General features: G+C 41.9%; 1 protein-coding gene across 1 annotated transcript in view; it reads left to right on the forward strand.

Moving 5' to 3' along the window:
• The window catches only part of sdk1b (sidekick cell adhesion molecule 1b), a 246457-nt gene that overhangs the window by 105326 nt on the left and 117293 nt on the right, over nt 1-23838 (forward strand). Inside the window, exon 6 of the mRNA XM_079896655.1 lies at nt 7541-7674. Within this exon, the coding sequence (XP_079752781.1) occupies nt 7541-7674 (134 nt within the window). The remainder of the gene's footprint in view (nt 1-7540; nt 7675-23838) is intronic.

Consider the following 23838-nt stretch of genomic DNA (forward strand, 5'->3'; position numbering starts at 1 on the left):
TTAAACTTATCAATTTGATGGCGGATCCAGAAAGGTTAAAACGTTGTAACCTTTTGGACTTAGGAGTGGCTACAGAAAAAAAGAGACTGCAACCGGGCCCGTGCGAAAACAAGGAGAAATATCGGAAGGGCATTAAATGTAGTCACGCAATGCTGATGTTGTTAACATTAACAGTTTGAGAACAAAGTATAATTTGCATGGTTTGACGTGATATGATAAGCGATCGTTAGATTTAATCAGCGCGATTTACTGCAATGCTTTTTTCCCCTTAGTTGGTCAGAACAAAAGTGGATGTTACTTGTTCAGACGACATTTTCCGGTGAAAATTCTTAAGTTGGTCATACTTCCAAAAAGTAGAATCTGTGATTCCGAATGACAGTATCCACACCGGCGCGGTGTAATACCAAAACTGACAGCCGCACATTCTCCTCAAAACATTGGATCATTCAAAGTTGATAATTCCGCGAATAACTGCAATTGCAGATTTCGAACAGAGATATGGCGACAAAGAGGAAAGAACTATGGCTTCAAAAACATGTAGCTCATGGTGCAACACATAATGCACAAGGTAAAAATGTCTCCTACTTGCGTATAGACCAGCAATTAAAAGCGGCACAGATGTATGTACATCCCCTTGCCTCCAGGACATCTACAACATCCAACAATACGCCTTCATGCGAGTCATCGCCCCTTTGAAATACTTTCATAACCATAAGCACAAAAATAACCATGCACAAGGACAGTAACCCTCATTAACAACTGAACAACATCCCTGCTAAACGCTGGCTGCTGTGAAGCAAGCGTTTACAGCTGGAATTCACCACCTGATATTTACTCCCACATTAATACACAGCACACTAATGTCCTTCATTGCATAATTACTCATTTTATGCAATGATCCTGGAGGAATCTTTAATATGTGCACTATGCAAGCTATATAGAGTTGCATATTTGACCAATTAACAGTGTATTGTATGTTGCATTTGATGTATTTTCTATGATTAACATGACTGAAAAATATTCAACACTATGCTTTTCTGCTCTCTACCTTTATATTTCACAGTTAGCATTCTTTTTGTGTGTACATATATGTTTATTGTGACCTTGGGAGCAATTTTAAAGTCAAATTTAGTCGAAGTACAGTTTCCTGGCTTGGAAACTCAATTTGTTAGTCTGCCTGTCTTTCTTTCCAACGGTGCTCTCTATTCCTCTATTTTTCCCTATTGTCACAACCTTATAATAATTTCAGCACTGCTGTTAAGTATTTAGTGCACTCGTTGTGTATGGTTTAACTCATTCCCTGCCAAAGCAACAGTTGGAGTATTTCAAAAGAATAAAAGTGATTTCTGCTCCACTAGCGAGACAAATCAGAATCTTGAAAGTAATTGTGCTTTCCAAACAGCTTTTTCCAAACTCACTTACTGCTTTTTTCACTTCAAATTAAAAGTCTGTTCTGGCAAAATTGCAATCAACTTAGAAATCACAAACATCTAATTATAGATGTACATACAGTAGTAGATGTTATATAGGTGATCATTTTTAGGGGATCTTAAAGGGATAGTTTAGCCAAAAATCCCTGTTTGACTACAGTGGGGTACGTCATACAGATTTGGAATGGCGTGAGAGTAAGTAAATGAGTGAATCAGTTTTAGGTAAACTATTTAAATGTGTGAAATTAGCTAAATTGAATCTGGACCATAACACACTTCACCTTACACTTAACTTTCTTAAATCTGGCATGAAAGTATTAGTTGAAGGCCTGGAATATCTTATATTTTAAAGTTAAAGCTGAAAGTGTGAAAACATCCCATGCTGAGATTTTTCCACTGTGGATTCATTTTGGGCCGAGTGCTAGACTTCTCTTTTTTCATTTTCCCTTCCCTTCCCTCTTTTTTTTCCCCTGGATGGAGAGGCTGGAATTAAAGACTCTGAGTTCAAAGGGATTTTTTTTTCCTTACAGGAGATAGATTAAAACGCTTATTCTTGACGTTTTCATGTGGTTTCTCTCTTTCCCAGTCTGTCCTCTCCTTGTCTCTCTGACTTTATTTCACCTTGAACTCCATATGAACAACATCCAGTGCCCATTAAATATCTCAGAGGCTTATCCTTCTCTCCATCTCTCTTGTTTTACCGCTTGTTTGCTTGTCTGATTCACATTTCCTGCCCTAAAAGCTCTGCCATATTGAAGTCAGAGTATAGGCTGTTTAGTTTCTAATGGTTCCTCCTCTTTCACCTTGAGTCTGTATGTGCGTACATGCATTAGCAAATGTGTCCAGTAATCAAAATGAACCCGCTCGCTGAAATGTCGACAAAAGAGCTCTATATATTTAAATGTGGACAGTCACCCATGACTAGACTTTATTGACATTACACGGTGGCTCATGCATTAAAACACTGAGCTCCTCTGTTTTTAGATTACTGTAGGCTTTGGCCACCGTTTCGGAGGTCTGCCGTTGCGTCAGGATTTGGGAGAAATTACACTTACATAAACGAATAGTCAAAGTCACGACAAATGTTTTTTTTTTCTTTCTCCTCTTCATTGTCATCTTTGTCATTATTTGAGTTGCTACAGCATCATTTTTATTCTTAGATGTAATTTAAATTATTGAGGTTGAGTTAAAGCAGTGCTGAAAGAGTCTGCTCACAGCAGCCCTTCAGTGTGTAATCCCAACAGTATCCTTCTACCTGGAATTTCCACCATGTTTTATGGTTATATAATGGAAATGATAACTTCACCATATACGTACTGTAAGAACAGACTCCTGAACTTTCTTGTTAAAGGGATAGTTCAATCCAAAAATTAATATTCTATTAGCATTTACTCACCCTCATGTTGTTCCAAACCTGTAAGACTTTTTTCCCTGGAACATAGAGAATTTCAAAGACAGCAAAAGTGCTCTTTTGTCGCTTCTTTTCATGCCATTACAATGAAAGGGAACTTTCAACTTTTAAAAGTATAACTTGCGCACTACTAAATGGACAACATAATGTACGTCTTAATCGAATACAACAATAAATAAATGTTGATTTTATGTTAGGGCTGTATCCCATTAACTATAATAAATGCTTGTTCATTAGATTCAAACAGCTCTTTCAGATTATAGATTTGTTTTTGTTTGATTTTAATTTGGTCTTCCAAAATAAAATGTCAATATCATCATATTTTTGCGTACACAAGTGAACACAATTAAACCACACTAGCATTCATTCAACCTATAATATAATATTATATAATGTAGGTAGATTTCACAGAAATGATAAACTGTGTTCTCAGGATAAAAGTATTTTTCAGAATAATGTCAGACCGGGGCAATTTGCAATTTAATATAGTTAATTATTTGCAATTTTTGATGTTGAAAACAATGGTTGTTTTGTGTCACCCTTTCCATTTTTGTAGTTTCATAAATTTCATATTTATTTTGCTATTTAAATTTAGCTGAAAAGCAATTTTAAATATATATATATATATATATATATATATATATATATATATATATATATATATATATATATATATATATATATATATATATATATATATATATATTTAAATACATATTTTGTGGAAGACCAATTTTTTTTAGTTGAAAATGATTCTTTTCAAACCTGTGTTAAAAACAACAAGTCCTCATTGCGACAACATACCCTATTTAGTATCACAACACACAAAACACACACACACACACACACACACACACACACACACACACACACACACACATACACACACACACATATATATATATATACATACTGTGGATATAAAAAGTCTACACACCCCTGTTAAAATGCCAGGTTCTTGTGATTGTAAAAGAATGAGACAAAGATAAATGTGAGAACTTTTTTCACTTTTAATGTGACCTATAATGTGAACAATTTAATTGAGAAACAAACTGAAATCTTCGAGAGGGAAAAATGACAAATAAAAACCATACAGTGATCTGGGCTGCGTTCAGCCCCGACAAAACGTTGCACAACGTTTTTAAAACAGAAACGGTGATGCGTTGAACACACTGTTCTGATGACGCAAGAGTTGCAACTATGGCAGCTGAGAAGGCCATTCTTTGTGTTCTTTGTGAAGAATTTTCTGAGCCTGATGAAGTCGGTATAAATGTATTTAATACTACAAAATATGCCCAATGTTACAGTTACTGCACTTGCCGCCCAGAACAAAAGAGTGAAGGGATTGCTGAAACTGAAATGGAAGCACACATCTTACCTAATTCAGACTAAAACACATCTATTTAGCCTCACATACTGACTTTATTTGTAGTTCATACTGTTTTAATACCCTGTATTTTCTTTCTCATTTTTAGGAAAAGCACTTAATTACCATTGTTTATTTCTATACCAAATGTCATACACTTGCAATGAAGCTAAAAATATAAACAACTACATCATTATGTTGATATCCTATATTTTTACAATAAAACCTACGACAAACATGTCTTCTAATATCCTCAGTTGTTGCGTATACCGAGCTGCATCGAACACATTTGTAAATTACTTTCCTTGAACCCATTGTGCGAGTTCATTTTAATACCGCGTGCTTTATATACATGTTGCTGCTGATTGGACAGCAGTTCTGACACACCCACCAAACAAGAGAAAACGCATCTCAAACCCCGTTGCACACCGGTGCACGCCGTTTCCAGGAAACATGACGTTCAACCCGGAAACCGTAGCAAAACGTTGTGCACCGTTTTGAACTTGAACATGCCCCTGGTGTGCACACCATTTGGCTGTGTTCAGAATTATCCAATCACATTCAAACTCATGTTAAATAGAAGTCATTACACACCTGCCATCATTTACAGTGACTTTGATTAATCACAAATAAAGTTCAGCTGTTCTGGTTGGATTTTTCTGACATTTTCTTAGTTGCATCTCAGAGCAAAAGCCATGGTCCACAGAGAGCTTCCAAAGCATCAGAGGGATCTCATTAGGCACGTTTCCATTACAGATTTGCGCAAAACTTTTGCGATTTTTTTTTTTCTAAATGTCGACAAAAAACTATTTCGAAATGACGGCATTTCCATTAACGATGTTATGCGACTAAAACTTCCGTTTTTCCTCTCGCGATAAGTAAAATCATTCCAAAAACCATGGCAACGGACGTTGGTAGGTTTCCCAGCCACTGCACTAGCCATTATTATTAATCGAAGGAGATGTATGTGTGTTTTCAAAGCATTAATGGTAAGGAACGACCCTTATTATACTTGTGAGTGGCACATGAGGTGTTTCTGAGTGTTTCTCCCTCATATCTGCTTCAAGGTCTTGATTGTGACATTTATTTGAGGTTTAGAATACATTATTCCTGTAATTCTTTTGTCTTTTATGAATTTAATAAAGAACTCTCTCGTATTCTGTCCAAACACACCGCGTCACCTACGTCAGGTGACCTGCAAATGCGCAAAAACTGTTTCCATTGCAGTTTTGCGAAATATTTCTTTTTCGAATTGCCTGAAAAACCAAGCGTAAAAACTTTTTTGTGATAAATGCGAGTTTTTGTGAAATTGACGTGTTTCCATTGGGCGTATTTTCAATTCGCAATTTCAATTTGCGCAATTTGAAGGGTAATGGAAACGCGGCTATTGTTGAAAGATATCAGTCAGGAGAAGGGTACAAAATAATTTCCAAAGCATTAGATATACCATGGAACACAGTGAAGACAGTCATCATCAAGTGGAGAAAATATGGCACAACAGAGACCAAGAACTGGACGTCCCTCCAAAATTGATGAAAAGACGATTAGAAAACTGGTCAGGGAGGCTTCCAAGAGGCCTACAGCAATTTCTGGCAAGTACTGGCAAGTACTGGCTGTGTGCTACATGTGACAACAATCTCCCGTATTCTTCATATGAATGGGCTATGGGGTAGGGTGGCAAGACAGAAGCCTTTTCTTACAAAGAAAAACATCCAAGCCCGGCTGAAGTTTACAAAAACAAACATCAAGTCCCCCAAAAGCACGTGGGAAAATGTGTTATGGTCTGATGAAACCAAGGTTGAACTTTTTGGCCATAATTCCATAAGGTATGTTTGCACTGCACATCACCCAAAGAACACCATACCCACAGTGAAGCATGGTGGTGGCAGCGTCATGCTTTGGGGCTGTTTTTCTTCAGCTGGAACCGGGGCATTAGTCAGGGTGGAGGGAATTATGAACACTTCCAAATACCAGGCAATTTTGCCACAAAACCTTCAGGCGTCCGTTGAAGAGGAAGTTCACCTTTCAGCACGACAACAACCCAAAGCACACATCCAAATCCACAAAAAGCATGGCTTCACCAGAAGAAGATTAACATTTTGGAATGGCCCAGCCAGAGCCCAGACCTGAATCCAATTGAACATATGTGGGGTGATCTGAAGAGGGCTGTGCACTGGAGATGTCCTCGCAATCTGACTGAGTTGGAGCGCTTTTGCAAAGAAGAATGGGCAAATATTGTCATGTCAAGATGTGCCATGCTAATAGACTCCTACCCAAAAAGACTGAGTGCTGTAATAAAATCAAAAGGTGCTTCAACAAAGTATTAGTTTAAGGGTGTGCACACTTATGCAACCAGGTTATTGTGAGTTTTTTATTTTTTATTTTCCCCCCTCAAAGATTTCAGTTTGTTTTTCAATTGAATTGTTCACGTTATAGGTCACATTAAAGGTAGAAAAAGTTCTGACATGATTTATCTTTGTCTCATTCTTTTACATCACAAGAACCTGGCATTTTAACAGGGTTGTGTAGACTTTTTATATCAGCTGTATATAGTATACTATATTTGAATTAAAAGTTGATATGTGTAAGCATCTGTCTGTATTTTTCCCCCCTGTTTCCTTCACTTTTTTAGACAAGGCTTTTCAGCAGCAGTCTAAAATCTCTGTGGAGTTCTGACAGACAGTAATGTCATTTTGTCCGGGGCTTTCAGCAGTTTCGCTGGGTGTGGCACATCTAGTTGTGGCGGTGACACTTCTTTTATGGTGACTACAGTATGGAGCTCTTAGTGCTTCTAAAAACTTGCCTCATATAAAGGTGTGATTGTGTCATGTGTGTGTGAAAATTTGAAAGCTCTATTGACGTTTCTCACAAGAGCGCTATTGAACACCGGCCATAGAGGAACATGAAAACCCACTCTCCCTTCTTTCCTTATTCATTTTGTTGTGTTTTTCTTTGGCGAGTTATTTTTTTCCTGTCCTCGAGAGAGATAAAAATATCGGTTCAAAAAGTGGTGAAAAGCCTTGGTTAATGTAAGTGGACATGTATACGTGTTTGTGCACGTTCATTTTTCATTGTGTCCAGTGATGTATTGATTTGTGCACGTGTGCTGAAACGAGTAATTATCACGTTGCCCTCTCGCCGATGAGGCCATCCAGAACTAAAATAATGAAACACTCATGTGCTTTCATTAGTACTTCACTTGGCTCAGTTTTACAAATAAGCAAATTGATTTGGTACAGGTCACCCTGAGATTAGAAAGGAAATGAAAACGCAAGTGGACAGTCTTGTTTACCATTCTTACATGTGTTTTGTGTGTTTCTCTTTTGGTTTCAGAGCAATAACATTGGACAATCAGCTCGTGGTGTTGGGTACGACAGCAGCAGACGCAGGACGGTATTACGTACAGGCTGTTAATGAACGCAATGGAGAAAACAAAACCAGCCCTTCAATTTACCTGAGTATAGCAAGTAAGTTTTTACATTATGTATATATGGTTGTGTAATATGTAATGTTGTCAAATACGTTAATTTGTAATTGATGGGTCATCAATGATAGATTATGTATATATATATATATTTTTTTTTTATGTTATCTTCTGTGATTGTGTGGTGTGATTAAAATTGTGATGTGAAATGGTAATATTTTTCATGTTGTTCTCATTCAGATCGGCTCCCTGGGACAAAATATTGACTTTTTTTTGTGAAGTGGATGTGCTTTTAAATTAAACACATTGACCCTCTGATTCACCTTTCACATTTTCAGCCATCTCATTTCTCTGTACTGTCAATATGCTGCTGAAACAACCGCGCGTGTTGTGTGGCACATTCTGTCGTTTGGTTTTTAAAGGATATTAATTTTGTCCTTCCACTGGGACTGAAGGAGAGAGTTGTTTTAACTCCTAATTAAAGCTGGATTTTTTTTTCATACCTTTGTTTAAACAACCAGCTACTTTTTAAAGTGCTGTGACAAAAAAGTACTTTGCAGAAGAACTTGCTAAATTTCATTTCAAAATGATTGTAAAACTAGAGGAACAAAAGGTTAAGGAAAGTGTTCCACATGAAAATCATCTCTTTTAGTCATTAGTTTTTCTGCAGTGTTTCTGGGGATAAGAGGTTCACAACTGTCAGTCAAATCCACCATTTGGAGAATTGTCATTTTTTCTAATAAAAAATTTAGTTGGAGACGCAAAGGAGATGTTGAAAGTTGTTTTAAAGGACCTTAAATTTCACAAACAGAGTTTTGAGTTGAATGAATATGACAAGGACACAAGCGGGAGAAAAACAAAGAAGCAATGAGTAGAGAGCTGACAGCAGGAGGCCTTTTTAACCCAAAAATCACTGCTTTTTAATTAATTTATTAGAATTATTTGTATGTCCCTCTGTATTGACTTTTAAGATTTTTAAGAGCTTTTGGGATTTTTTTTAATTATTTGTCCATATTGGTCCATAAGCCTTTTAGAGGGACGACTCTTCGGTTGCTGGTGTATATTCAAATTTAAAACACAGGACGTACTTAGATTTGACAGATATTGGTGTTTGGTTTGTGTTTTAAAGTTTGTGGTAGAGGTAGATAGAACAGCATAGGAATAGTTTGGAAGGGAAGTAATTGTAATAGAAACAGAACGCCTCGGTTACGACTTTAACCTCGGTTCCCTGAATAGGGGGACCAGACGCTGCGTCGATTGACACTAAGGGAACACTTCACGTGATGACGTCTTGAAGCACATGTAAAATCCGTCCAATGGTGTCATGGAACACCAGAGGCAGGTGACGTCATGAACCAGGAAACTATAAAACCTGCCCAAAACAGAGCAGTGCTAGCTTCGTAAAAGTCTGAAGTAGTTGCTGACAGGTACATACAGATGGTGGACAACCAGAATGAGACTTTTACCACCGCCGTTCCCGCGGCGGCAAAATTGGGATGTGTATTTGCTGCCTTTTACCGCTGAGTGGCGCTATAATCACAGACTTTGAAAAGTGTCAGTTTATTCTCTTTATGACGTAATCTGCCGCGGCAGTAATCTGATCTGAGGTCACAGATAAATTCAAGATAAATATTGTGGTTAAACGAATTCAAATTCATTAAATTTAAACAAAGTAGACACACGTTAACATTTTTTTTATATAATTTAGAAAGGCTATGTCAATAAGTTACTTGTCATTTACTTCGTGTTATTTTAATGTGTTTGTAGATTTATTAACTGAAACATAACAGTGAAATAAATTAAAATAATTTACCGTAAAATTAAAACATTTTCAGGACTTCAGTTACTAACCGATGTTAGTCGGTTTAAGCATTCTTTGTTATATTCAGAATTAAATAGGCTTACATGTTGTTATGATTATCAATTGAAATCAAATATCAATTGCAGCAAAAATAAACCAGTCGAATTTCAAAGTCGTTCGCGAAATGACTAGGCTATACCGGGTGGCGCAAGTGACAGGGCAAAACAGCAGCAACTGCGGCATTTTAAAAGGTAAGTTTGTAAAAATAGTAGACCTAGGCTATGCATTAACAATAGCCTCCCGGAGCTTCAAACGATCTGAGATCGAATCTCAGTGTAGCCAACAGTGTTTATGTTTTTCCGTTCTTGATGCTTAAATATGCATCTGTTTATTAAAGTCAATCATCTTGTTTAATTATCAATTGTGCATTACAACATAAAGTGGCTACATTCCAGTTGAGCCGCTGCAAAGACGACACATCTGATGAAGGAAGACTGTCAGCCGATTGCACCAGAAAATTAAGATGATGAAGCTCGTCTTTAATCTGCTAAAATATTATTTTTTTTGTGTGTGAATCATTCACGAGATTGAGATGACTGACAGTGATACCCGGCCATAGCAACGGAAGACATTTTTCAAAACAGATCGAACAAATCAGAAAAATACTTTCAATAGCCTACAGTATTGCTTTCAATTAAAAAATAAACAATGAACATGTAAAAGAAAAAGAAAATTAATTAAGTTTGAAAACCCATCGCACATTTCAAGGTAGCCTATGAATAAAGTGTCGGGACAGTTTATTTATTTAAACAGGGTTGCATCGATAGAGTTTATTCCCTTTGTGATGCAAAATAAGAAACACAGAATCTTATTCTTGCAACATTTTAAATTTCTATTGTCAAAGAAATTGCAGCTAAATTAAAAAATTAAAACGGTACAAAACGAAAAAAGTTCAAAGCAACATAAATTAAGAACAGGCGTTTTTCTTTGCCTCTCTCGCGCTGGATATTTTTTAGTAAGTTTGGTCTCCCTCACTGCGCGCGGCGGGTCTTTCTCGAAATTAAGCATTTCAGCGTAAAAAAACACCATACAGCTGATAATACTGTATATGTCGCTGTGTGTCATCCACACAAATCACGAAAGAAAAAACTGTAACAAATAGCTTTTGTTCCTTCAAAGATACAACATGCCTTGCTGAATTCACCTTACAATAAAACGAGGTGGGTCGCGAATTAAAGAGCTCTGTATCTGCTAAATTGAAATTGTGTGTGGAAAACCTTTAAATACAATCAATAAAACTACAATATATAATTTAATAAGATATAGGGCCTACTGTACATAGGCTATGGACTTTTGGAGATTTTGAGATTAATCCTTAAAAGAATTTTGCCTTTGCCTGCTAATCAGGCTGGCTCCGACACTCTCCATATGAAAGACGGAACATTAACACCTCTGTCCTGCACCCCCACGATAAAGCATTTAAAGCAGATATAACTATTGCCTTCTCCAAACCCCCCACAGGCTAGCTGAGTTTGCAAAACAAAACAAAGAGTTTGCCACTCGTCGTGGTGTGCCAAAACACTTAATTATAAACTTCAATATTTCATTCAAAACAATCTCAAAAGGCTTTGTGACATTTTGAAAAGCCGTGGATGCATTACTGCCACTGGAACCATGAACGCAACAGAATACTGGTTCTGATTTTATTGTTTGTCGTTTAAACGTCATATATATATATATATATAATTTTTTGTTAACAGAACTGCTTTTGAAATTACGATTGGAATTATTATAGGCTACAGAAGTAAAGTCATTGTATAATATTTGTTCCTTAGTGTAAAATGGAAATGCATGGTGATTTTATTTTGTAAATAGGCTAAGCAAAAAACTATGTTTTAGAACTAGACAAATCTCTCTGCATCAACAATAGACTATAAAATGCATTAATAGGTTAATATAAAAATACCAGTAGTCCAAGTTAGTTCGGGATTCGAACCCGTGTCATCTAAATGATCGTAACGTAAGTTCAACCACTCGGCCACGATTCACGCGTTGCGACATGGCCTTAAGTTCCAGTGTGTGTTCGCTCACACGAGCGAGAAGCGCTCTCCATTCAAATGAACGCGCCGCCGCGTTTGTCGAACACTAATTCAACATGCCAGAATAAAACCTGGCTTTAGAACAATGCATAGCACCACTCGTCGTGGTGTGCCAAAAAATTTACAATAATTTAGTTTCATTTATTTCAGTGTTAATGTTTGAGTTAAAAAAATCCTCTACAAATTAAATTAACACAAAGTCGGCTATAAGAGTCCTTTATAGGCTACGTTAAACAGCAAAGGGCTTACAGTCTTAACATCTAGGCTACTTTGCTTAAATTCGATACATTTATTTTCAGTAGGGCCTAATAAATTTGTAGGGATGTAATTTCAGTATGCTTTACCAACGCTATGTATTCAATTAAAGTTCCAAGAGGTCTGGGGTGCGTTTCCCGAAAGCATCGTTGGCCAACTATGGTCGCAAGTTCATCGCAATGTCCATTGAACTCTATTGGTAACGACGGAACTTGCGACCAAAGTTGGCCAACGATGCTTTCGGGAAACGCACCCCTGGGGCCCTATCTTGCACCCAGCGCAATTGACTTTGTACACCGACGCATGTATCATTCCTATTTTGCACCCGCGCAAAGCGCGTTTTTTCCTCCACAGAAGCACGTCGCTAAACTAGGGAATGAACTTGCGCTCCCTGGGCGGTTCAGCGCAAAAAAGGAGGCGTGTTCCAGCACAAACGTTCCTTCATGCTATTTTGCAGGTTTAGAAAACAGTTGCGCCACTAACCAGGAAAAAATGGTTTAAAGTCAGTGGCGCGTTGCGCATGTTATTCATATGCTATTTTAAGGGCGCATGCTTGGCCATAATCAATGTAGCGTGTGCACAACGCGCATAGAATAGAAGAATAGAATGAGGCATTTATATAGCGCTTTCATATGTACTACTGTACACCCAAAGCGCTTTACAATCATATCAGGGGTCTCTCCTCAACCACCACCAGTGTGCAGCATCCACTTGGATGATGCGACGGCAGCCACAGAACAACGGCGCCAGTGCGCTCACCACACACCAGCTATAGGTGGAGAGAGGAGAGAGAGTGATAGAGCCAATTCAATGTAAGGGGATTATTGAATGAGTGAGCATACACTTTGATTCTCTCATCTACACAGACGCAGCAGTTTTCATTTTTGCAAATCATACATTATTACGATAGATAGATAGATAGATAGATAGATAGATAGATAGATAGATAGATAGATAGATAATTTATTATAAAAGCATACATCTAGCTTACACATTTACCCAAATTATCATACGCCTTTTTAACCGAAGTTAATTTGGGTGGGTTTCTCCATCCCCAACGTCCCTGACGAGAGCGTTGCTCTCCTCGGCTGTGAACCGCTCCTCGCGTGCGTCTGGCAAACGTTGAGTTATGCATATAACTACTGTTCCCAGAAGGAGGGAAACGAGGTACAACACATAAGACTATGGGATATCGCGCTCTAGCGCCATCTGCTGAAGACACCTTTATTCACGCCTGAAAGGCAAATGACGCATGACGACGTGGGCGGGGCCACCTGCCCACAGCATATAAATGCAGTCGTATGCGTCATATCCTTTGTTCAGTCCAGCTCTTCACCGAGCCTCCGACTGCGCGGGGCCCAGAGGTGTTGTACCTCGTTTCCCTCCTTCTGGGAACAGTAGTTATATGCATAACTCAACGTTCCCATTCAGTCGGTCAACTCGGTACAACACATAAGACTATGGGACATATATTCACGCCCTGCCAAGTCGCTGAACTAAACGTAAGGGGCCAGCACCGCCACATTACCCCTTTTTCAAGAGAGCGAGGGTCCTTGGTCTAACGCCCCTGCAGTAAGCACAGACCGAGCCACCGTCAAAGCAGTGACATCTAGTCGGTAAAACCGAACAAATGTGTGTGGTGATGCCCAACTGGCTGCCGCACAAATATCTTCTACTGACACCCCTCTAAACAACGCCCACGACGTTGCCATGCCTCTCGTAGAATGCGCCCGCACCCCTGCTGGTGGAGCTAACCCTTTACTTTTGTATGCAATTGAAATCGCCTCTACGATCCAATGCGAAAGACGCTGTTTAGACAGTGGTTTCCCACGAACTGGGTTGGCAAAACACACAAAAAGTTGGTCGGATGAACGCATTGCTTGCGTCTGCTCAATATACCTGCGTAGAATTCGCACAGGGCATAACGCATGGAGTCTCCTGTCTTCCTCCGAGTCAATCGAGAGGTTTGACAGAGCTGGCAGCTCGAAAGAGAGTGAACTATAAGTCCCTGACATGACTTTTGGTGTATACGCCGCGTTCGGGCGCAACAGCACTTTAGACCCATCCAGTGCAAACTGGATGCATGAGGGATGCACTGATAGCGCATGAAGATCCCCAATGCGCTTCGCTGATGCCAGCGCGAGCAATAGGGCTGTTTTATAAGACAGCATCTTTAGATCCAATGACTCTAAGGGCTCGAATGGAGGTTCACACATAGCCTCCAAGACCACAGTTAGGTCCCATGATGGTATCATCGACTTTGTAACGGGCTTCAGCCGCTTCGCTCCTTTAAGGAACCGAACGGCCAGGGGGTGCGCGCTTGGCGCGGACCCATTAATACCCTCGTGACAGGCCGAAATGGCTGCTAAATAAACCTTCAGTGTGGAATGTGAGCGACCTTCTTCAAACAATTCCTGCAGAAAAGTTAATATTCCTGCAATCGGGCATTGAAAAGGTGATAATGACTTTTGTCCGCACCACTGTTCAAATATGCGCCATTTCGACGCGTAAAGCCCCCTTGTTGATGGTGCTCTAGCACTTTGTATCGTGGCCACAACATTAATTGGGAGCCCTGCTGCTACTAGATTCACCCTCTCAGCGGGTAGGCCCATAGATGCCACAGTTCCGGCCGGGGGTGTAGAATCTGTCCTTCTGCCTGGGACAGCAGATCCCTGCATTGGGGAAGACACCATGGTGTCCCGGACAGCAGTGTCATGATACCCGCGTACCATGTTTTCGTTGGCCAGCACGGGGCTACCAAAATTAGTGACAGACCCTCCTGACGCACTCTGTCCAGAGTGGGCTGTATCAGATCTACCGGCGGAAACGCATATAGTAGAGTTTTGGGCCACACATGAGACAGCGCGTCCACACCCAGCGGAGCGCTGCTGTTTATTATCGAGAAAAACAGCGGGCAGTGCGTGTTTTCCCTGGACGCAAAAAGATCGACCTCGGCCCTGCCGAACCGATCCCAAATCTGCGCCACTATTCTCGGGTGCAGACGCCATTCCCTGACCTGTGGTCCTCCCCGGGATAGCAGGTCTGCACCGCCATTCAGGTGGCCCGGGACATGCACTGCCCTGAGTGACGCTAAGTGTTCGCTGGCCCATATTAGGAGTGCATGTGTTAGTTGCAGCAGTGGAAGAGAACGTGTGCCCCCTTGTCTGTTTATATATGATATTACCGTCGTGTTGTCCGTTCTGACTAACACATGTTCGCCGTGCAGATGCTGCACAAAGTGTTTCAGTGCCAAAAGAACTGCCTGCAATTCCAAATAATTTATATGGCGCCCCTTCAGTGTTGACGACCATTCTCCTCTCACAGAATTCCCCTTGCATAGGGCTCCCCATCCATGTAGGGATGCATCGGTCGTCACTACTACACGTGACGTAACTCTGCCTAGAGGGATTCCCTCTGTCAATAGACTCGGGGATCCCCAGGGAACCAGAGCTCGAACGCACGCTGGCGTTATCGTTACTTGTCTGTTTAAATGCCGTGTGACATTTAGACCAGTGCTCAGCGCCCATCTCTGGAACGCACGCATAAAGAGGAGACCGAGTCGAACGACTGTTATTATTGAGGCCATCAACCCCAGCAGCCTCAACACTGTGTGAAAACGTATTCGCCGTCCTAGTCGGAAGAGACTCAGGCAGTTGCGAAAATTCTCGGCTCTTTGAAGTGACAGCGTAGCTGTGTTCTTTACTGAATCGATCTCTAAACCGAGATATGAAATCCGCTGACACGGAACTAGGGAGCTCTTTTTGAGATTTATTAAAAATCCCAGATCTCGTAGGTGGGAGACAAGGGTCTGTGTTTGCAATAATGCTTGTTCCCTGGTATCCGCGGCCAGGAGTAGATCGTCCAAATAGGCGAATACTCTCATGCCTTGATGACGCAGCGGAGTCAGTGCCGCTTCTGCACATTTCGTGAATATGCGCGGTGCCAGGGACAACCCGAACGGCAGGACTTGAAATTCGTATACCGTCCCCTCGAAGGAGAACCTCAGAAATTGTCTGTGATCTGGGTGAATCGTGACATGGAAATACGCATCGGTCAAATCCACCGATGTGTACCATTCCCGGGGACGCAGAGAGGATAGTAGATGACGTACTGTGAGCATTTTGAATTTGTAACATCTGAGGTGTTTGTTCAACTGCCGTAAATCCAAAATCGGGCGTAAGCCCCCATTTTTCTTTGGGAGGAGGAAGTAACGACTGTAAAAGCCTTCCTCCGTTTTTCCCTGTGGAACCACCTGAATTGCAGCTTTGCTGAGAAGAACCCGAATTTCTTCTCTTAATACTGGGGAAGCCTCCCCTGACACTGATGTCGTAATTACCCCGCCGAAACGGGGGGGGCGTGAGAGGAACTGCAGCCGATAACCGCTCTGAATCGTGCGACGGACCCATGGAGTTGGTGCGCATGCGCGCCACCGTTCCAGGTTGACAGCAAGGATTCCCGGCATCACCGGGGAAACCCCCATCTCTCTTATTGAGCATTGCTGGATATTGGATATCCCTGCTTTTTCCCCCTTTGACAACACATGGTTTATTTTTGAGTTTGGTGGTTTCAACACACTTTGATTGTCCTGACAAATCAATACATGAGGCATTGCATGATTGTTTTGACAAATCATAACACGAGGCATTGAATGCTGAACACAAAGTTTCTTTATTGAAAATGAACTTAAAACTGAACCCGCTCTTTTGCAAGGTCTCCTTTTCACTGAGAGAAGAATGCGGCTGCCTCTGGGCCGATGATCCTCCCCCGCCTGCAAGCTAGGAATTCGGCCGTCCCCTCCTTTCTGCGGAGAAAAATTTCCCTTTCGCTGGGGGCGGGTCTTTCTTCCCCGACCCCGCCTGCTGTTTAGGTTGTGGGTACGTTCGCCTAGGTTTAGCCTCCCAAGCATTGTGTCTCGGCGCTGCTACAGCAGCCGGTCTTTTAGCTGGCGGCGGTCGAGACGACGCCTGGCTGAGCAGGTGATTGTGTTGGTCTATTAAACCTTCTGGGCATTGAACCCCTGAGAGATTCTGCTTGTTTTTTTGAATTTTCAAATCGTGCTTGAAACGCGTCAAGACCCTCACCAAACAGACCCGTGGTAGAGATTGGTGCGCCGAGGAACGCATTCCGATCTCGTTCCGGCAGGTTCGCCAGAGTCAACCATAGATGGCGCTGAGCCACCACTGTACTGGCCATCGCATGACCTAATGATACCAACGCGCAACGTGTTGTGCGCAGTATATAATCAGCGGTAGATCTCACCTCCCCCATGAGCTCGTCACACGGTCTTCCCTCTGACATAGCCTCGCTTAGTTCCCCCAAGCAGATAGCCTGATACGTTTGTAGCAAGGACATTGTGCTCAAGGCTCTAGCCGTGCAGGCCTGATCACTATAAATCCTGCTAAGCTGTCTATACGAGAACCTACACGGTCCTGACGGGAGAGTGGGGATGCCCGCGATACCGCTATTATGCATTGGAGCCAAGTAAGTCGCAAGCGAATGCTCCATTGGTGGAGCTGACATTAACCCGGCTTCCTGTGCACCTTCGAGGTCGGTGAACTTACTCATACCCGACACCGGGGAAAGAGTAGACATGGGTTTCGACCATGAAGATGTAAGCTCTGCTATACAGTCTGGGTAAATCGGCAGATGTGTTCTTACCACAGTTTGAACCGGAGATAAATAGAACCCGCCGAAACGTGAGCTTTTCTGAACCGGTGGAGGGGCAGGCCACTCCACTGTCAGCTTTGCTGCCGCCCTTCGATATAATTCAAGGAAGGGCTCCTCCATAAACTCACTTCCCCCCGTCGCCTCGGAGAGTGAGGGGGAAGCCATGACCTGCTCCGGCTGAAAACTATCGTCAATGAACTCTTCGCCTGCTTCTAGCGAGACAGAGTCCTCCTCCCGACACTCCAATGAAGCTATCAGGGGAACATTATTAAAATCCCCTATAACCTCGCCGGCTTCCATACGGTCGCCCCAAGTATCTGTTTCCTCAAAACCAGCTAGTGCTGTATCTGGAACAGTACCTGAAGACAGAAGCGGACCGTGTCTATCCGCTGTATTCTCGAGCACTCGTTCAACAAACGCTACACGTCGTTCGAGTGTCGAACGACGAAGCTGTCGGCAGTGTATACATGTTCCCGTGTTGGAGAGAGCCAGCTTAGCGTGGACAATCCCCAAACATACCGGGCAGTGCTCGTGTGTATCTTTTTCAGACAATAAGTAGCCACATGCCATTGGACATGGGCGAGAATTTTTATTGTTAGCCATTTTTCCCCGAGAAAAAGAATTAATTAGCTTTAGTTAGCAATGCTAAACTTATGCTTTTAAAACTTTTCTCTGTTGTGCCTTTCAATAGGAATCACCACCGTGGGCGCTTTTTTTCCTATGAAGATTGTGGCGTGATGGCGTTCTAGCAGCACGGTGAAGAGCTGAAGAACAAAGGATATGACGCATACGACTGCATTTATATGCTGTGGGCAGGTGGCCCCGCCCACGTCGTCATGCGTCATTTGCCTTTCAGGCGTGAATAAAGGTGTCTTCAGCAGATGGCGCTAGAGCGCGATATCCCATAGTCTTATGTGTTGTACCGAGTTGACCGACTGAATGGGAACCCGCCGTTATAATAGGAATCCGCTTTAGAACAAGCGCGCCTGCTCTTAAAGGGAATGTGAGATGACGCTCTGATTGGTTTATTTCACGTTACGCCCAAACCACACCTATGAATAATGAAGCTCTTCAGACCAACCCATTTTAGATTTGCGCCTGGCGCAAGAGTCATTTATCCCGCCGGGAAAATAGCAACAGCGCCAAGACCCGCCCACAAAGTTACTTGCGCTTTGCGCGTTGACACTTGCGTTTCAGATCGTTAAAATAGGGCCCCTGGTCTCTATATTTCCTTCCCAGCTGACACTAATATGCAAGTGCACAGAAAAAAATCACAACTTGTGCTTGCTGCGAACGCAAGTTATTTAAGGTGTCTCTGTACACAGTCTACCCTACAGTGTGAATTCGTTACAAGGTTTAATTTAATTAAATTAATGTGCAGCAATTTGTACTATAATAGAGTACAAAATAGAGTCTATAGGCCTACTATACTGTTGTAGCCATTAAATAATCTCATTTAGTATCATATTTGTTAGAATATTATAATGTTATTTTTTTCCATATATGTTGAATATGAAAAGTGAACAGCACGAGTAAGATAGGATGCATTATATCGAGAGATGGATATGGAGTGAGTCAGACATGATTTTGACCACTTCATTAAGTTTTGTTTAGTAGAAAACCTTTCTTTAAAGTGAATTTCGTTTTCTATAAATTGTATCTTAATTTTAATCAATTTTTTATCAACCAATTACCTGGATTCAATAAGTAAGAGAAGCAAATATAACAGACACTAATCATGGAGGCGCCCGCGCGGTCACTTGCATTGCACGTCAGCTGGAGCGCATCTCATCCTCCTAACTTAACGAAACTCAGCGTATGCCTCACACAGACATGATAAATACATCAAATACACAAAGCTTGAAATGTCTTCAAATGAAATAATTCAAAACGAAAAGAAAAAGGCTACTCTCTGATTATGTCTTTATGTGAATTTCTCTCTAGGTGCGTTCACTACAAATATGGCGATCGTCAACTTCATCTTTGCAGTCGACACTGTTAGAAAACACTAGTTTATTGATAAAAATCAATGCACGCATCACCGGATTTACAAATACACATCTTGCTTGTTGCACGCACACATATTATGTCGAAAAAACGAAATATTATGTTGAAATAACATTATTATTAATAAAACATATTTTAGAATATTTGATTAAATGCTGATTGTTGCGCTTGTTCAATTTAATAAAATTAAAACTTTAATTGTGATTATTAAAATAATTGAAAATTAAATATTTAGTGGCCAAGTTTTACTAATTTATTATATAGGCTATTATATGCCTGTTGCCTATTAAGTAGGTCATATTAAGACAAGGCATATATTAAGTTATTTTAGCTGTTATGAGAAAAATAAATCTAACGAAATCTAAAATCTAAATCTAATAAATCTAAAAAAAAATTCTAACGCCAATTCAACATGCCAGAATAAAACCTGATTTTCGAACAATGCGTAACGCCACTCGGCCTGGTGTGCCAAAACACTACATTTTAAACTTCAATGTTTAATTCAAAACCATCTCAAAACGCGTTGTGACATTTTTTTTAAGCAGTAGCCTAGCCTATATACATTAAGGGCATTGAAACCAGGATCTTAACTAAAACGCGTTCCGCGTAATCTCTCAAAAATTATGCCACACTACTCCATGTATTTTATTTTTTTAAGGACTGCTTTTGAAATCACTATAAATTACTATGCAATTGTATCGCTCACGAGAGCTCTTCATTTATCTAATTCCTCAATAGAATAGTAAAAATATTCAGCGTCATTGCTCCTAATATCGTCTCTATTTTTAACTTTTGATTCTATTTTTTCAGTTCTAAAATTGATTCTATCTTTGGTTCTATTCTGTTGTAGCCTAATAGGCCTATTTATATATATGAAAAATATGCCTATTAGGCTTAGGGTTTTATATTTAACCCACTTACATTTTAAAATACGGCAATTGCTGCTGTTTTGCACAATGTGCCTTTGCGCCACCTGGCGGTCATTTCGGGAACGACTTTGAAATGCGGCTGGTTTATTTTCGCCGCGGTGATTTCGCCGCGGCGGCTGGCGCGGCGGTAATAGGCATTCTGGTTGTCCACCATCTGTAGGAGATATGGCAAGGTGATGCAGCGTCTCGTTCCCTCTTCAGGGAACTGAGGTTACAGTCGTAACCGAGGCGTTCCCTTTCAAGGGTGTGTCTGTCCAGTGTGAAATCGCGAGGAGCAGCACTAGGACGAGAGCACCTGGGACCCTGGTGTAGAGTCCAAGTTCAAAGAGTAGAACCTTACAAATGTGTGCGGTGAGGACGCATCACAAATATCTTGGAGAGCAACTCCTGTCATAAGGGCCTTGGAGGCCTTGGCCGTCATACTCCTAGTAGAATGGGAACGGACAGCCATAGGTGAAGGCTGTCCGACCGATTCATAAGCAAGTGAGATAGCCTCAACCACCCTCTTGCTCATTCTCTGCTTAGATGCAGGTGACCCTTTGTTAGGGGGCCCAAAACATACAAACAACTGTTCAGATTTACGCCACAGGGCAGCTCTGTGGACATAGGCATCTAGCGCCCTGATTGGGCATAGCAGATTTTTCTTTTCCTGGTCCGAATTCTGGAAGGGAGGAGGACAAAAGGCCTGCAGCATGATAGATCTGGCCACATTAGTGGGGACCTTTGGAACATAACATGGTCTAGGATGAAGTAACGCTTTAACTGTGCCAGGTGCAAATTCCAAGCACGAAGGTGCAACTGACAGTGCTTGCAAATCTCCTATCCTTTTAAGAGAAGTGATAGCGAGGAGGAACAAAGCTTTTAGGGTCAGGAACTTAGCTGGAACCTCCTCCAGTGGCTCGAAGGGAGCCAGGGAAAGGCCTTGAAGGACAATGGCCAGATCCCATGTCAGCACCCTGGTATGAGCTGCAGGCCTCAGCCTCAGAGTACCACGGAGGAAACGAGATACTAACGGATCTTTACCCAAAGACATTCCACCCAAAGGAATGTGGTAAGCACCTATGGCCACCACATAAATCTTCAAAGTGGACGGGGATAGACCTGCAGTGAACCGCTCCTGCAGGAACTCCAGCACTGTACCAACCGGGCAGTTAACTGGGTCCAACTGACGGTCACTACACCATGAAGTGAAAACTCTCTACTTCAAGGCATAAAGTTTCCTCGTGGAGGGAGCTCTGGAATGTAGAATGGTCTTTACAACCTCAGTTGAGAGACCTGTCCCTATGAGCTGCAAACTCTTTCCAGAACTCCCGGGAGCAGAGCCTCAGCCACGTTTGTACCAAAGCATCCAGTCCAAGAGGAGCTCGATGCATGAGGGAGAACCAAAGTGGACAGTGAGACGTCTCTCGAGACACAAACAGATCTACTTGTGCCTGGCCAAACACACTCCATATCTGCTCCACCACCTCAGGGTGGAGCCTCCATTCCCCGGGCCTCAGCCCCTGTCTCAACAGGATGTCTGCTCCTATATTCTAAGCCCCAGTGATGTAAACCGCTCTGAGTGACACATGATGCATATAATGCCCCCTGAGATCTGCGAGGGAATTCTTTAGAGCAAGAAATTCAGCCAACATCTCCAGATGGTTGATGTGCCATGAGAGATGGTGGTCCCTCCACAGACCCCGAGTCAAGTGTCCTTCTAGGATCGCTCCCCAGCCTGTGAGAGAGGCATCTGTTGCTAGCATCTTGCGACGACAAGAAGCTCCCAACACGGGACCGTGGGACAGGAACCAAGGTTTCTTCCACATAACCAGGGCACGTAAGCATCGCCGCATAACCTTGATCATGCGAAAGGGGTTGCCCCTCGGGGTCTTCCATCTTACCCTTCGAAGACCCCAACCTAGTTGGTTACTTATTAGTTATTAGTGGGTTCAGGTACCAAACAGCAATTCCCTTAAACCAACAGCAGAGGTTGTCACATTACCCACTAGTGATGATGTGGTTCTGACTGGCTTAGTGGGTAATGTCAGGGCCTTTAGGGAAAACGCCACTTCGGGGGAGAGATAGCTTGCAAGCTTCTCTTCCACTTTTGGCATCTCCCATAACCGTGCTCTTTTTTGTTAGATATAGAGGAATAATTGGATGTTTGTGCACTATACACCTACATGAAACCGGTTTCTCCCACAATTTCGACACCTCGGTGTGGAGATCGGGGAAAAACAGTAGGCCTCGGCGTTGAGGTTGTGACCGTGATGGTAGGAAGCCTTCGTCCAGTTTACTTCTGAAACGCACGTCCTGTTTATCTGCTGGCCAGTCAATACTCAGTCTTTCAACCGCTCTTGTCACAACCTCAACCAGCTCTTCAAATGCATGAGACTGAGGTGGCGAATCTTCAGAATCTCTTGCATCGACGCTGACAACATCCAGTTCCTCAAAACTAGATAGTTGCGGTGTCTGTGCCTCAATCGGGGCGGAAGGAACCGCAGCGCATGCTTCCAAACCCTGAGAGAAGCCACTGGATCTATCAGGTGAAGGCAGAGATAAGGCTGGGCCCGTCTCTAACCCCGCTGATAGATCCATTTGCAAACCCCATGTCTGTGATCGCCGCTGTGCCTCGGCAGCAGCGGGACTAGAGCCCTGGGGAACGCGAGCCTTAGCGTCCTCGCTAAAGAACGCCAGGCTTGATCGCAGTGTCCGCATTGGAAGCACATCACAGTGCTCCCAGCCAGCACCCTCGAGCGCTGACTGTGCATGCTCCTCACCCAAACATGTCCCCACCCATTAAATAACGCGGGCAGGGGTGCATACATATCCTGAAATGCTGCTTGCTTGCCATGACTATATATTAGGGGTGTAATGATACACATATTCGTATGGAACCGTTCATTCGTTGGGCCATTTTTCCTGCCGACCAAAATTTTGTTATTTCAAATGTAGGCGCGCAGCCAGCGCTCTCATAATGAAAGAGACGCTGGCGAGACCACAACATCAAATGACAAACGTAAAGAAAGCGAAATAAAACTGCGCTACTTCTTATTTTGTGCTTTAAGGACCGTTTATCAGTTTGGACCAATGCAGTGTGAGCCAATCTTGATCAAGCGACACTTTTACTACACAGCGATAAGAGATCCAGTAAAGAAAGCATTTGAATTCACCACTGAAGTAATAAGAGATCTAGTGAGAAGCATTTCTCTGTTATTAACGGGTCAAACAGCGCTGACGTGGAAACCAGGAAGAAACATTGTGCTTTCAATAACGTCAGTTTTATTTTGACATTATGAATACAATTGCTGCCCTCAAAAGTTAATCTGAAATAAAATAAACCTTTGTTTATTACTACTACAATATTACATTTCAATTTTTTATAAGGAGCTGTTTTTGTTTTATATGCTCCTAAGAAGAGTCAAGTATAGCTCCATCATTGCTCAAAGTAAAAAATGATCATACTT

The sequence above is a fragment of the Squalius cephalus genome (genome assembly GCF_949319135.1).
Source record: "Squalius cephalus genome assembly, chromosome: 2".
Taxonomy (NCBI): domain Eukaryota; kingdom Metazoa; phylum Chordata; class Actinopteri; order Cypriniformes; family Leuciscidae; genus Squalius; species Squalius cephalus.